The sequence below is a fragment of the Lathyrus oleraceus genome, chromosome 5 (assembly GCF_024323335.1).
Source record: "Lathyrus oleraceus cultivar Zhongwan6 chromosome 5, CAAS_Psat_ZW6_1.0, whole genome shotgun sequence".
NCBI lineage: Eukaryota > Viridiplantae > Streptophyta > Magnoliopsida > Fabales > Fabaceae > Lathyrus > Lathyrus oleraceus.
In genome coordinates, this window is record NC_066583.1 from 460,302,038 (window position 1) to 460,316,635 (window position 14,598).

General features: G+C 35.1%; 1 protein-coding gene across 1 annotated transcript; it reads left to right on the forward strand.

The window, feature by feature from the left end:
- The first annotated feature begins 12,969 nt into the window (after window positions 1-12,969).
- On the forward strand, window positions 12,970-14,408 carry LOC127085433 (uncharacterized). The gene has a single exon (XM_051025943.1). The coding sequence runs from the start codon at window positions 13,131-13,133 to the stop codon at window positions 14,091-14,093; it is 963 nt and encodes a 320-aa protein (XP_050881900.1). The 5' UTR covers window positions 12,970-13,130; the 3' UTR covers window positions 14,094-14,408.
- The last annotated feature ends 190 nt before the right edge of the window (window positions 14,409-14,598 follow it).

Sequence of the window (14,598 nt, forward strand, 5' to 3'; positions counted from 1 at the left end):
ATGCATATGTATCTTCTCTAACCGGAGAAGAATCAGAGCACTCATAGCTCGACTAACGCACGCCAAACAAAACACAAACACAAACAGGCAAACATGGAAACCGAATGCCAATCGCTGGACTTACATCAGACTCCATACAACACAAACCAGACACAGGAAACCAACTGCCAATCGCTGGACTTACGTCAGACTCCAACACACACAAGGGACAAAAAGCAAAAGGTTGCCCGGAGAGATCAACTCATCTCCTGCCTACGTACCTCATCTGGCATGAGGATCAGGGCGACGTAGTTCCCCTTAACAGGTAAAGAACTTCTAACCTAACCATAGACAAAGGGAGACACAAACTACTAGGGAGACTGTGACTCGAGCCTAGAAGTTGTCATGCATACGATCCCTATGTTGAGGTTTCTATCCTAACTTGCACAGGAAGCAAGCTAGCCTAAACAGCGCAACTAAGCAAATACAAGCACAATAAAGCAAGCACACACACTATATGCAAACAATTGGGCTCATACAAGGCTAGGCTACAAAAACAAGCCAACTGGAATGGGGTGTTTTTAGCTCTTAACCCTAACATTGAGAGTTAGGGTGAAGCAGATGAAATGGGAAGTGAGGGTAAGACCTCACAACTCTTATCCCTGGCCTGGGAGAGCTTGACTCAAATAGAAAGTGTGGGAGTTCAGAATGTAGGAACTCTTCTCCACAAGTGACTGACACAACATGATCTTGGGCTCTTATTCACAATGCATCAACACATGGTGTGTGAGCAAAGTGAATGACACAACAGAATAGCAGGGGATGGATTGCACATCCCTTTTATCTGCCAATTGCCTCTAAAGAGGTCTTTACCTGCTTGGCACAAAATTAAACATTCACAAGCATTGCCTCTTAAGGAGGGCTTCAGACAGGTGCCTGCCCACATAACAGGACAGGTCTTCCAGACTACATGAAGACAGAAGAATTATACCTCAGTGGTAAGCAAACCACCAGCTAGCAAAGCAAAGTTCAAATGAACTTAAAGCAACTTAGGTACCTGTGAAAAAATCTAAACCAATCAGTTCAACTGTACAGGCAACAATCAACAGTTAATATCAAACAGACAGACAAATCCAATCAAGCAACAATGGTGCAAGGCATTAGGCAAACACAAATGAATTGTCCTCAAAGCCTACAAAACAAGCAAATGTTAGCTAACATCAACCAATAATCAAACTCAAATGAAGGATCATCATCACTCATGGGGATGTATACTTGAACTTGAAATCACAACTCAAATGATAAGTCCAAACCACTAGGTCAAAGCCTAGGGTCAAAAGAGGATCAAAAATCCAAAACAGAAGCTCAAATTTAATATGAAGCAACTTCAAACACATATTGACATATCCTAAAAAGGCTCACATCAAAATTATTAACCAAATGCATTTCATGATCAAGTGAAGCCAAAGGCAATTTCAAAGTTCATGTGTGATCATGATGAATGAAAAATTCAAATCAAAACAGAAATGGTTCAAAAAATTCTGGAAAAAATCATGAGCAAACAAGACATCCATAACATTCATCACACAAAAAATCAGGAGCATTGGAGATCAATTGGCATGGCAATCACATTGTACAAATCAGACAACCAAATGTGTGACACAAATTGTCACACCAAGTTAGCACAAGCATAAAACAGAATTGGAGCATGGGAAAAATGTCAAACCAAATCCAAAATGTTCATCAATGTGTCAAGAAGCTACACACAAAATTTCAAAGCCATTGGACCTTTTTTAAGCATTTTACAATAAGATAAGCAAGGCAAGGTCACACATGCATATGTATCCAATCATCCTAGAACAAAATATTTTTTCAGCCAGGCACAACTTGTAAATTCATGATAAAAAAAAACTAGACAGAATAAGGAGCATTTTGCAAAAAATTGGGATCAAATTGGTGCATTTTTCTATTTTATATAATTTTTCTAAGTTGAGGAAAAAATTGAAATAAAAAATGAGCAAGGCATTGGAAAATATGGAGGGAACACTACGCCAAATAAGGGAAAAGAGGGCGCTTTTTTTGGCCTATAACAGCGCTTTAAAGCGCCCTCTAATCTGGCGCTTGCATTGGTAAAGACAGCGCTTTTTTTCCTGGTGAAAGCGCTGTCTAAAGTGGCTCTTTAAGCCCTTTAAGGGCCACTTTAGAGGGCGCTTTTTAAAGAAAGAGCCCTCTAAAGTGGAAACATTTAAGGGTTTAGAGGGCGCTTTTACTGGAAAGCGCCCTCTAAAGTGGAAACTTTTAAGGGTTTAGAGGGCGCTTTTACTGGAAAGCGCCCTCTAAAGTGGAAATTTGAAGGGTTTACAGGGCGCTTATTTTGGGAAGCGCCCTCTAAAGTGGGTGGTTATTTAAATTTTTTTTTTTTTAGACAACCTGTATATTGAAGCAGTACACCCAAAACTGTATAATTTGAAGCCCTTTTTCACACATTGCATTCAACAAGCCTTATATACAACAACCCATACATATACAACAATCCACTGATATATAATCGTTTAACTTCTAAAGATTCTAAATATACAACCAATTCATAACTTAAAAAGAAATAAAACTAAGTAGCAAAAGCATCTCTGAGATGTATGTTTTTTTTGCTAGCAGCAGTCTTCTTAGCAACAACCTCTTTTTGTTCAATATCAATAGCATGAACCTAAAATATCATAAAATTAGTTAGGTGATGTATAAGATCAAGAATTAACATTTTCTATGCATAAATATCATATAATTGTGTTTATACCTTTTTTTTTTTATGCAACTGACTCGATTTGCTGCGTAATCCCCTTATATTTTTGGTCCCTTATCTTTTGAAGATAGAATTGATATTTGTTTAGATGGACATGTTCCATTGTCGTAGAGGGATACTTTCAAATATCCAGCATCATCATCTACGCGAATGAGGCTTGACGACAATGGAACATCTCCATCTAAACAAATATCAATTGATACTTTCAAGTATCCCTTGCCCCTTGCAGAATGATTGACTTCATAATAGCCATTTTACCTGTAATAAAGAAAACAATTAAAATCAGATGACAAATGTAAAAACAATTAAAATCATAAAAGTCATTTTACCTGTAATAAAGAAAACAATTAAAATCATTTGACCTGTACCTTTTTCACTAAGTTCTCTTTCTTTTCTTGGTTGGAATATGTTCTACATGTCTCTTAACAACACGGACGGTTGGATTGATCCAAATACCCTCATTATGATCATTTCTAATATATGAATCATTTGATATAATATTCTCATCTTGATCATTTCTGGTAAACGATTCAATCTCAACATCAATATCACCTTGATCTCCAGTGTTTTCATCAATTACTTTGTTGGAAAAAAGAACTATAGACCATTTCGTACTTTTCGGATCATTGACATAGAACACTTGTCTAGCTTGAGAGGCTAGAATAAAAGACTCATCTTTGTATCCCACCCTATTAAGATCCACTTGCAAAAATCCTGACTTATCCATTCGAATGCCGTTATTATTTTCAACCCACTTGCAACCAAATATAGGAATCTGAAACTTCTCATAATCAAACACCCAAATGCGCTCGATAACACTAAAATACGACAGATTTGCAAATTTGGGGTTTAAGTCCTTCACACTTGATATGTGCATTGCTTCAGCTACCACGGTGACACCACTATTCTGCATAGTACTTTTATCATCTTGTTCTTTGGTATAAAATGTGTATCCATTAATCGCGTATGCGCTATAAGAAAAAACATGGAAACTTGGACCATATGCTAAGCATCTCAACCTTTCTATTATTGAAGCGGGATCTGAATAATACTTTGAATAAATATGATCCTTAAACCAAGGTATAAAACATCGATTGTGCTCTCGTACTATCCAATTTTCATTTCTATTGGGATTTAAACCTCGGAGAACATCCTTGTGAATTTCAACATACGGCTCAACCTCATTCTCATTGTGCAGAACATACAAATGCACTTGATCCCGTTCGACCCTTGATACTGCCACGATTTTATTTCCAATTAGATTTTTTCCTTCTTTCTTTTCGACAAGCTGAGACTTGGGGAGTCCGATTGACTGAACATTAGACAAATATTCAGTACAAAACTCAATCACTTCTTCAACAATGTATCTTTCAACCATACAACCTTCTGGTCGACTTCGGTTCTTCACGTACCCTTTTAATATTTTCATATAACGTTCAACAGGGTACATCCATCTCATATAAGCTGGTCCACACAATTGTGTCTCTTTCACAAGATGAACAACTAGATGTACCATTATGTCAAAAAATGATGGAGGAAAAAACATTTCAAGATCACACAAAGTAATAACGATTTCTTTTTGCAACATTGGTAAGATCGCAGGATTGATCACCTTACTGCAAATTGACTTGAAGAAAGAACACAACTTAGTTATAGAGCTTCTTACTTTTTCTGGAAGAATAGAACGTATACCTATTGGGAGAAAATGTTCCATTATAACATGGCAATCATGGGTCTTTAAACTCTTTAACTTGAGGTCTTTCATAGACACAAGTCTTCTAATATCTGAAGAGTACCCTTCTGGAACTTTAACTTCACTTAGAAACTTACACAATGTTTTTTCTCCTTTCTAGATAGAGTATAAGCAGCAGGCGGTAGATATGTTCGTTTTCCTTTCTTCAAGGGTCCTAATTCAGTTCTTATTCCCATCGCTATCAAGTCCTTTCTTGCCTTAAGGCCATCCTTAGACTTTCCTTGTATATTGAGTAACGTGCCAATAACACTTTCAAATACATTTTTTTCAATATGCATAACATCAAGAAAATGTCTCACATACAAGGACTTCCAATACGACAATTCAAAAAAAAACTGACCTCTTCTTCCACCCACTTTTGACAAGTGTGTGGGCAAAAGGCTTGCCAAACTGAGTATCCAAATCTTTCACCTTTTCAAAAATTTGATCACCCGTCAATATAGGTGGAGCTCTGCCTTATTCTGTCTCTCCATTGAACGCCTTTCTCCATCCACGGTAGTGATGATTTGAATTTAAGAATCTCCGATGACCGAGAAAGACATTCTTCTGACCAAACTCCAAGCGCTTCCAATCTGTTTTATCTTCACAAATAGGACACGCACATTGACCTTTTATGCTATACCCTGATAGATTTCCGTATGCTGGAAAATCATTAATTGTGCCAAATAACATCGCCCTCAAGTTGAAACTTTCATTCCTATATCCATCATAAACCTCCACACCGGTCTCCCACAAAATCTTTAAATCTTCGATTAAGGGCTTCAAGTACACGTCTATGTCATTCCCTGGTTGTTTAGGTCCAGAAATCAACATAGACAACATCATGTACTTACGCTTCATACATAGCCATGGAGGTAGGTTATAAATCATAATAATCACAGGCCATGTACTGTGTGAGATACTCTGGATACCGTGTGGGTTCATTCCATCAGTAGATAATGCCAAGCGAAGGTTTCTTGATTCTTCTCCAAATTCAGGATAATCATTATCAATTTTCAACCACTGTGGTGAATCTGCCGGATGTCGATACTTTCCATCTATAATTCTTTCATCTACATGCCAGGTCAAGTGTCTTGAATCGGTTTCACTACGAAACATGCGTCTAAATCTCGGAATAACAGGAAAATACCACAAGACTTTTGCTGGAGACAACTTGTTCTTATATCGCGAGACACCGCATTTAGGACACTCATTTAACGATGCATACTCATTTCGAAACAAAACGCAATCGTTTGGACATGCATGTATCTTATCATAGCTCATGCCAATAGAGCACAACATCTTTTTGGTCTCATATGTTCGATTGGGAAGAACATTATCCTCAGGAAGCATATCTTTCAAAAGGGCTAATAACTCTGTGAAACTTTTATCCGACCATCCATTGCCCGCCTTTAAGTTGTACAACTTTAATACCGCAGACAATCTTGTGAATTTAGTGCAACCATCATACAAAGGTTTCTCTGCATCACTTACCAACCTCTCAAACATTTCGGGACAATCCTTAAGATCTCCTTCAAGTGCTTCTGCAATCTCTTCAACTCGATCACAATCGTATGTATCTGCGCCACTATAGTTTGAGGCATAGGTCGTACTATCCCCCGGTTCAACACTCTCGTTACTTTTCTCACCATGCAAATTCCAACATGTATAACTTCGATCAATTCCATGCCTCATTAGATGCGATGTCAACTGAACTGCGTCAACCCGTTTCCCATAACAACAACCCAAGCAAGGACATATCATTCTACTGAGGTCTTCGGCGTGCGCAACGGCAAATTTAACGAATTCTGATACCCCATTCTCGTACTCTCTCGACAATCGATTGGAAGACATCCATGTATTATCCATTACTAATTAGAATAAACAAAAAACAATTTCAAAAGAGAAACCAATTTCAGAAGATACTCTGTGCAGGGCATTCATGTCTCCATTTACTCTATCAAATAACATCCATACCTAAACTTCTTAAGTTACTAGCTACGCTATGTACTGGTTGGCTGTTAATGAAGAATTCAAACACATTCGGACCTAGGTTTCTAATGATACTGGTGTTGACACAAAATCAGATGTTCATAGGTCGTATAACCCTAACTACTGGGTAATGTAGTCCCATTGCATGCGCTATCATGGTCACTAAAAACCAACCGTCAATTGCCTAATAAACCCAAACTATTTAAATGACTATGAATATTGAAACTTTACAGGTCGAAACAAACGTAGCATAGACAACAATAACATAAAACTGAAATGGGGCAAAGCTAAAACAAAGCAATAGTGCAAGAAATAGGGCAAAGCTAAAACGAAACAAACGTACCTTTGATTGGTAGAAGGAGGAAACGTCGTAGATCTAACAGAGGTGGAAGGAGAACGCCTTAGAACCCTAACGTGAAAAAGAACGAAAATAACAGAGAGTGAAATAACAAAACGCGCAGTATGTTATAATTTTAATGTTTACTAAAGGGGACCTTAGAGGGCGCTTGTGGAAAAAAAGCGCCCTCTAAAGGGGGCCTAAGAGGGCGCTTATGGAAGCGCTCTCTAAGGCTTTCCAGAAGCGCTTTATAAGCTGGAAATGCACATGGACTTATAACAGCGCTTTATTAAAAGCGCCCTGTAAGGGTAACCTTAGAGGACGCTTTCTAAAAAGCGCCATGTATTGTTGTCCTTCTATCTCGTCCTTATTTTTTCGCTTCACCTTAGAGGGCGCTTTATTACAAAAGCGCCCTCTAAAGTGCGCTGTCTATTGCTCCTTATTTTTTCGCTTCACTTTAGAGAGCGCTTTTGTAATAAAGCGCCCTCTAAGGTGCGCTGTCTATTCCAGTTTTTGGCGTAGTGGAAAGTAAAAATAGCATGGCAGTTTGAAATTATGCGCTCAGACGGAATCGAACCCTGTCCACTTTTGAATTTGGCGCCCCAACCAAAACGACACCGTTTTGGTCTTAAAACCCTAAACGCTGGAAAACCCAGAATCGTAGCTAATCCTATGAAGAAACCGTAGCAAATGCATAGCAATTTCGTAGCAAAACCTGGAAATACGTATGATCTTCATCTTCCTCGTGAAGATGAAGATGAACTTCAAAGATCAATTTCCAGAAAAATCTAAAAACGTCCAGAAATCAACAAAACCTATACCATTCGATTCCTTGTTCTATGTACATCAAAGATCCACAATCAATTTGCACTAAAACATCACACATCATCCAAATCGAAGGAAAGAAAAATTTACATCAAAACTTGAATCATGCATAACTTCATGTATAGTGCGCCATTTCACTCAAATTTCATACCAGCATCATCACCAATCAAAGATCTACATGAATATCACAATGAATTTCAAAATAATTGAACTCGAAAACTGACCTTCTTGAAGAACAGAACCTGGAATCGTGTGCTACAAAGCTTGTAATGGTCCAAAGCTCTTCTATGATGCTTAATGAGATGATTAATGGAGAAATTGAAGCTCAAATGCACGTGAATCCAGTAGATTTTGAGAATTCCATGGATGCTTCAAGCTTCGAGTATGAACAAATATGGCACGATTCCTTCCAATTCCACGTTCAAACTTGCTCAGAAACACTTCCTAATCATGAATCTATCAAAAGGAATGGCTCTTGTGTGAAGAATTTGGAAAATATTTTGAGAGAAAAATTTGGATGATTTTCAAGATTCAGATCTGAAATGGATGTTAATGATGAAAATAGTTGTGATTAACATTATATATGACTTGTTAATGATGCTGAAAACTTGTTTAAGCCAAAACCAATTGAGATTAGCAACTTATGAGGTGTATGTGCAAAATGGTATTTTCACCCCCATGCATGAAAAGCCACGTGAATAGTACCCAATTCTGATCCAAAATCACTTAAAACAAGCCCATGCAAGCTTTTGAATTGGTTTTTTATGCATATAATCATCCAAAATGGTTTTATGAAATTTCTCTCAAAAATCTTCATGAGTGAGCACATGATCATGCAAGGGGATTTCATGCCATGTAATGAGATGTTTGGAAACTACAAGTCATGATGAACAAAATGCAAAAAGAACCACTCATTTTGGAGCTTTGGTTCAAAAGTTATGCCCATTTGAATCTTCAAGCACACTTTGTCATGATTGGATCATATCTCCTTAACCACACATCATAAATCCATGATCTTGGACTTTTTGGAAATGGGAGATAAAGATCTTCAACTTTCATGTTGGACAAAATTTCATTTGAAGCTTTCTTGATGATGTAAGCTTGAGTTGAAGTTGGTCCAAAACCTTTCCATTTTTGGAAATTTCAAATTATAGGTCACTTGCTATTTTGGGAAAGTCTTGACCTGACTTCAAATTCTTCAATGTGAGTGTTTGAAATGTCAAATGAGACTTGTTTGAACATGAATGAAGCATCTCTAACCACTTCCCACCTCCAAATCCACAGTTGACTTTGCAGTTGACTTCTGTTGACTTTTATGGGCCTCAGATGACTTGCACATGCACTGATGAATCCTGAGCCTTCAACACTTGGTCAAGTAGCTTCAAGATGATCCTTGAGTCATGTAAGCTCATTGGAACCACCCTAGGGCTTTGATTTCATGGAAGATGCTCTTGTTGCCTTGCACAGTTGAATCTCTTGACCAGCCTTGACTGATGAGATGTAACATGATATGCAATGCTTATGACCTAAAAATGAAATGATTGTACAAATGGGAGGTGCAAATTTGAGGTGCTACACTTAGCCTCTAACCAAGACTGCTTATGATTCTTCTTACCAGAAGATGCTTTTAGAGCCTGCTTTACCTCTCTTTCAGAGTTTCTCTTAGTCAGACGCAACTCTTGTGCCTCTAGACTGCTCTGCAGCTCTTCAGTTCTTATGGTCCTGAGATCCTTAGAATGTTCAATTGCTACAACAATGTAATCAAGCTCAGAAGTAAATGATCGCAATACCTTTTTAATGATTACTTGTTCATAAAGAGTCTCTCCATAAGATTTCATCTTATTTGTGATCATAATCACTCTGGAGATGTAATCGATACCTTCTCATTATTTTTCATGCTGAGATTCTCATACTACTTACGTGGAGACTAAAGCTTCACCTTCTTCACTGATGCATCACATCCATAGTAACATATCAGTGTGTCACACACACCCTTTGTTGTTGTTGAATCGACAATCTTCTCAAATACTTTCATATTCACGCACTGATGAATATAGAACAGAGCCTTCTGATCCTTCTTCATCATCTCTATATGTGTGTTTCCTTGTGCTTCAGTTGCAACAACTGCATAATCGTCATTGACGAGATCAAGAACATCTTGAGCGCCAAACAACACACACATTTGAATCATCCATCGATTCCAATTATTTACATCAAATACTAGAAGCTTTGTGTTCAAGCTACTATTTCCACTGTTCATCTTCGTTCTTGTGCAAATTCACTCAAGAAACTCACAAGCACTCGTGTTTCTCAATCCCTCAGATTCAAGAAATGTGATTCTGTTTTGATTTCGAACTTCAATTCATTGTGAATTTCATAAACGAAATTAATCACACATGCCTCACGTACACTCATGTTTCTCATTCTGAATCTGAAACAGAGCTCTAGATATCAATTGTTGGGGCACAAGGTTGAAGATGAAGAAGATGAAGATGGAAGAGAGAAAAAAAAACAAATATGTAACTAACTTCTAATAGAATTGAAGAGAATTGTTACGAATCAGATTCACACTTACAAATGAAACTGCGTTTTGTTTATATATTATCATAACCAAATAAGATGAAACTCAAATTAATTATAAATACAACATAAATGAATCTGAATTATATCTAAATAAAACGAGTTACATTTCATATTTTATAAGGAAAAAGCTAAATGAGGATTTCTTGAATTCATTGTGGATCACTATGAATTAAAATACTTATATAAAATGGTCTTTAGCTAGTGTGTGAGACAAACTAAAGATCTTTAATATGTGAAACTACTAGCATATCAATCTATAGAATTTTTTTTATATGTGAAGCTACAAGTTGACCGTTCTATTTTTCAAAATAGTTTTAGGAAAAAAATGGAGTTCGTGAAATTCGCGTGCATATACATTCGCGACATATAGCATCACTATTAAAAAAGATACAAGTAGTATTAATTATATAAATAAAATAATAATCAATGCCTTATCAAAAATTAAAATGAATGAGACGTTTTAAGACAAATTTCTATTATAAGTTATTAGTCATTTTAAAATAGAAAGAGTACCAAATCAATTCAAATTAAGATAAAGTAGATAAGATTAAAACCTCATCCTTAATTAAAAACTACCTAACTAACCAACCAACTAGGTCAACATACGCAAACACATTGCTTACCAACTAAATGATACTTGTAATTATTTTACCATAAATAAATAATCATATTATTTCTCTTTCATTGGCCACCAAGACCTCAAAGTGGTATTAGAACTCAACTTCTACCAAACCCATAATCATTCATAATGCATGGAATTCGATTTTAAATCGACGGCTAGGATTTAATGCTTTAACAATATTTAAATGTTAAGAATAACAAATGTGAATAATATAGGAAGTCTTATACTTATTAGAAATATGGACGGAAATATTAATAGTGTGTGTTCCGTTTAAGTCTGCTCTAGAAAAAATAGTATGGATTGGATGGAAATATTCTATCAGGCAAACAGGTATATATATGTCCCGTTTAAATTGATTTTGTAAAATCTAGTAAAAGATGGGACGAATCTAACTAACGGTGTAAACCTAAAACTTTGATTCTTTTCGTAAAAATTGAGGGTATGGCAGGGCAGTCACGTGTGCAATACAATTTTAAAATTTAAAATTATAAAAAAAAGTTATGTTAATGTTTGCGCCTACTAAAGAAAAAAGCGGAGCAGGACGGACATATTAAAGTATGCAAACTTAAAATCTTGATTCGTTCTATAAATAAGAAAATACAGATAAAATAGATAATTTGACGGAGTGGATATGTTGAGAGTACAAATCTAAAATTTTGATTCATTTTGTAAAAAAAAAATAGGATGGACCGGATATAACCTTTTTAAATATAAAAGAAAAATTTATAACATCTACCTCTAAAATTAAGTAAACAAACATATTAGTGATGCGAATCTAAAATTTAGATTATATAAAATAATACGGTTATGGTGAGAGAAAATATTTTTGTTATTATGAAAAAGTTTTATATTTCAAAGGCACTCATTTATTTTGAAGCTACTACGTTCACATATTATAGGCCATGTGAAAAGGTGCCAAAATAGGGTCCCAAATTCCCACATTCTTCTAAAATGAAGTTAATTTCCTTTCTTTATCAATGTGTTGTTTTCCTTTTGATTTTGCATAGTCATCTATATATTTTTTCTATGGTGCTTAAACTTGAAGGCAAAAAAAGACAAAATTGAATGATTAACTAACTTTCATAATTTGAATATATATTTGCTGGACTTAATGGATTCTTGGCAGCAATAATAATAAGCTACTCAATTATGTGAATTTTAAGCAAGTAGACATTTCATATTTCATTTCATAATTAACACAAAGACGAAAAGCATGTCTTACCAAATCACTTATTGTTAACTTGTCAAATCAGTGATGCCATGGAAACTATGCTTTTAAAAAGCTCCTAATTCGTTGGATTTTGGCAGTATACTAGTACTTTTTAATACAAATTTTATTTTTTATTTAATTTAAAACCCTACCAAAATAAATAATTGAATTTCAAATTTTGTGGATTAGATAATTATTTTTTGTTTGTTAGTAATATTTTAAAATTAATTTATTTAATTTAAAATCTCACATCAAAATTAATCATGCCAAAATAAAGCTAGCTTTTTGCTTACATAAAATTTAATTATATCCACATAAATCATTTCTATTAAACATATAATCTATAAAAAAAACACCTGATTTACTGCCAAAAAATTATTAATTGTAATTATTTTTTAAACTTTTATAATTAAATTTGCTAAATTATTTTTAAAAATATTTAATAAAAATGTTTACTCAACTATTCGAATTAAAATAAAATTGAATGAAAAGAAAGTAATATTTTTAAACAAAAGAAACACTAAAAATAGGTGGAAATTCGTGTTATAAAAGAAAAAATCTAATTTTAAAGTAGATATTTGTGCAAAAATAAATTATAAAAATATAAACTCGAATACGTAATATTTTATTTATTTATTTTTAAATAATAAAATTATTCTACGGTCAAATAATTTAGTTGTTGGAATTTATTCTTTAAAGATGAACAAATAAGATGTCGTGGATTTAAATCTGTATCTTTGTATCAGATATTTCTGCATAACTATCAACTGAGTTGGTTTAACCGAATAAATCATTAAACCTTAGACAAAAAAAAAAAAAATTTTAAAAATCTTCAAATCATTTTTTGTAATTAATTAAAAAAAAGTCTAAAGGTCTAAACACCTCCACCTAGGCAATAGTTAGTTCACTTTAGTTGGCCTATCCATTTCTTTAAAACACCAACTCTCTTAAACTCTCCAACCTACCTTCCAAAAACCAAGAAAAAATCCATAACATTTCTTATGTTATACAGTTTCCATTTTTTGTGAACCATCTCACAAAAGACCAATTCCAATGGAAATCTCATGCAAAATTCTAAGAAAATCAATTCACACTTTTCTTCAAAACTATCAATATCTCACCACAAAAGCATCATTCCTAGCCTTACCATTCTCAGCATCAATCCTACTCTCACAAGCATTAGTCCCTTTATCTTCATCACTCTTTCCTCAAATCTACAATCACCTAAAAACTCTCTTTCATGCTGCAGGCTTTCCCTCATCACACTTGTTTACTATTCTCAACCTTAAAGTTTCTCAAACAATCACTTCCTCAATCTTCACTTTTCCTTTCACTCTCACCTTTTTCCTCATTGCAAAAGCATTCATAATTCAATCTTTGAATAAGAGCGGAAAGAATTCGTCCTATAATTATAAACCAATCCTTCACACGTATTTCTACAACACTTTCTTCATTCTTTCCGCGAACGCATCTACCTTTTGTCTCCTTTTTCTCGCCTTTAGTTTCTCTGAAGGGATAGGAAACTCTTCGCCGAGTTTGACAATTTTTCTGTCGGCCGCAGCTGTGGTTTTCTTCTCGGTGATCCTTGCAAATGCACTCGTGATATGCAGCATGGCACTCACGGTGTCTGGTATGGAGGGACGTGGAGGATATATGGCGATTCTGAAAGCGTGTATTCTTCTAAGGGGGAAGACGACAATGGCTTTGTTCTTGGCCTTACCTGTCAATGTAGGCTTGGCTGCCATTGAAGCCTTGTTTCAATTTCGGGTCGTGCGAGGGTATTATATCGGTGAAAATTCATTGTTTTTAGTAGCTTTGGAGGGTGTTTTCATAGCTTATCTGTACTCGATTTTCATCATCATTGATACTATTGTGAGTTGCATGTTTTACAAAAGCTGCAAAATAAGAGAAACATGGATTGATAAGGAAGACAAACATTTTTTGAGAATTGAATTCGTTGAGGAGGAGAATTATTATGGTTACTTGGGAGTCAAGAATTTCCAAGAACTACCTTGAGTGTCATATATGGTTGCATCAATGGCTTTGTTTCTACTTCAGTTTCTCAAAAAGAGATACAATTATTTTAGCAGGAATTTGAAAAATCCATTCATGTTTGTTACTCGATTCAAACCAAGCGACTTTCAAAGGCGTGAAGGTTTTCATCTCGGCTATGTGCAAGAACAAGAAGCTGGAGATTAGTTCAATATTACATTTTAATGTTCTTTCATTGATATTCTTAAAATATGTCTATTTTTATTTCATCACTTGTAAATTGATCAGTCATATAATACAGTGTGAATAATATACAAAGGATCCTTCTTATTTCCCTTATACTTTTGAAGGTATAGTAGTTAAGCATGTTTCAAGAGAACAAGGCCATACAGTTTCTTGCAACTCATTGTTAATTTTGGCTTTTAGCAAATCTAGGAGTTATTTACTGCCTCCATAATACAAAATGGTTAACTGTTTTGTTTTAAGGCAAAAACAGAAAACACTGTTATATGGACCCCAATGAGTAGTA

Bases quoted from the DNA above. Each gene is read 5' to 3' on its own strand.
- LOC127085433 (XM_051025943.1), top strand. From the start codon at position 13,131: ATGGAAATCTCATGCAAAATTCTAAGAAAATCAATTCACACTTTTCTT.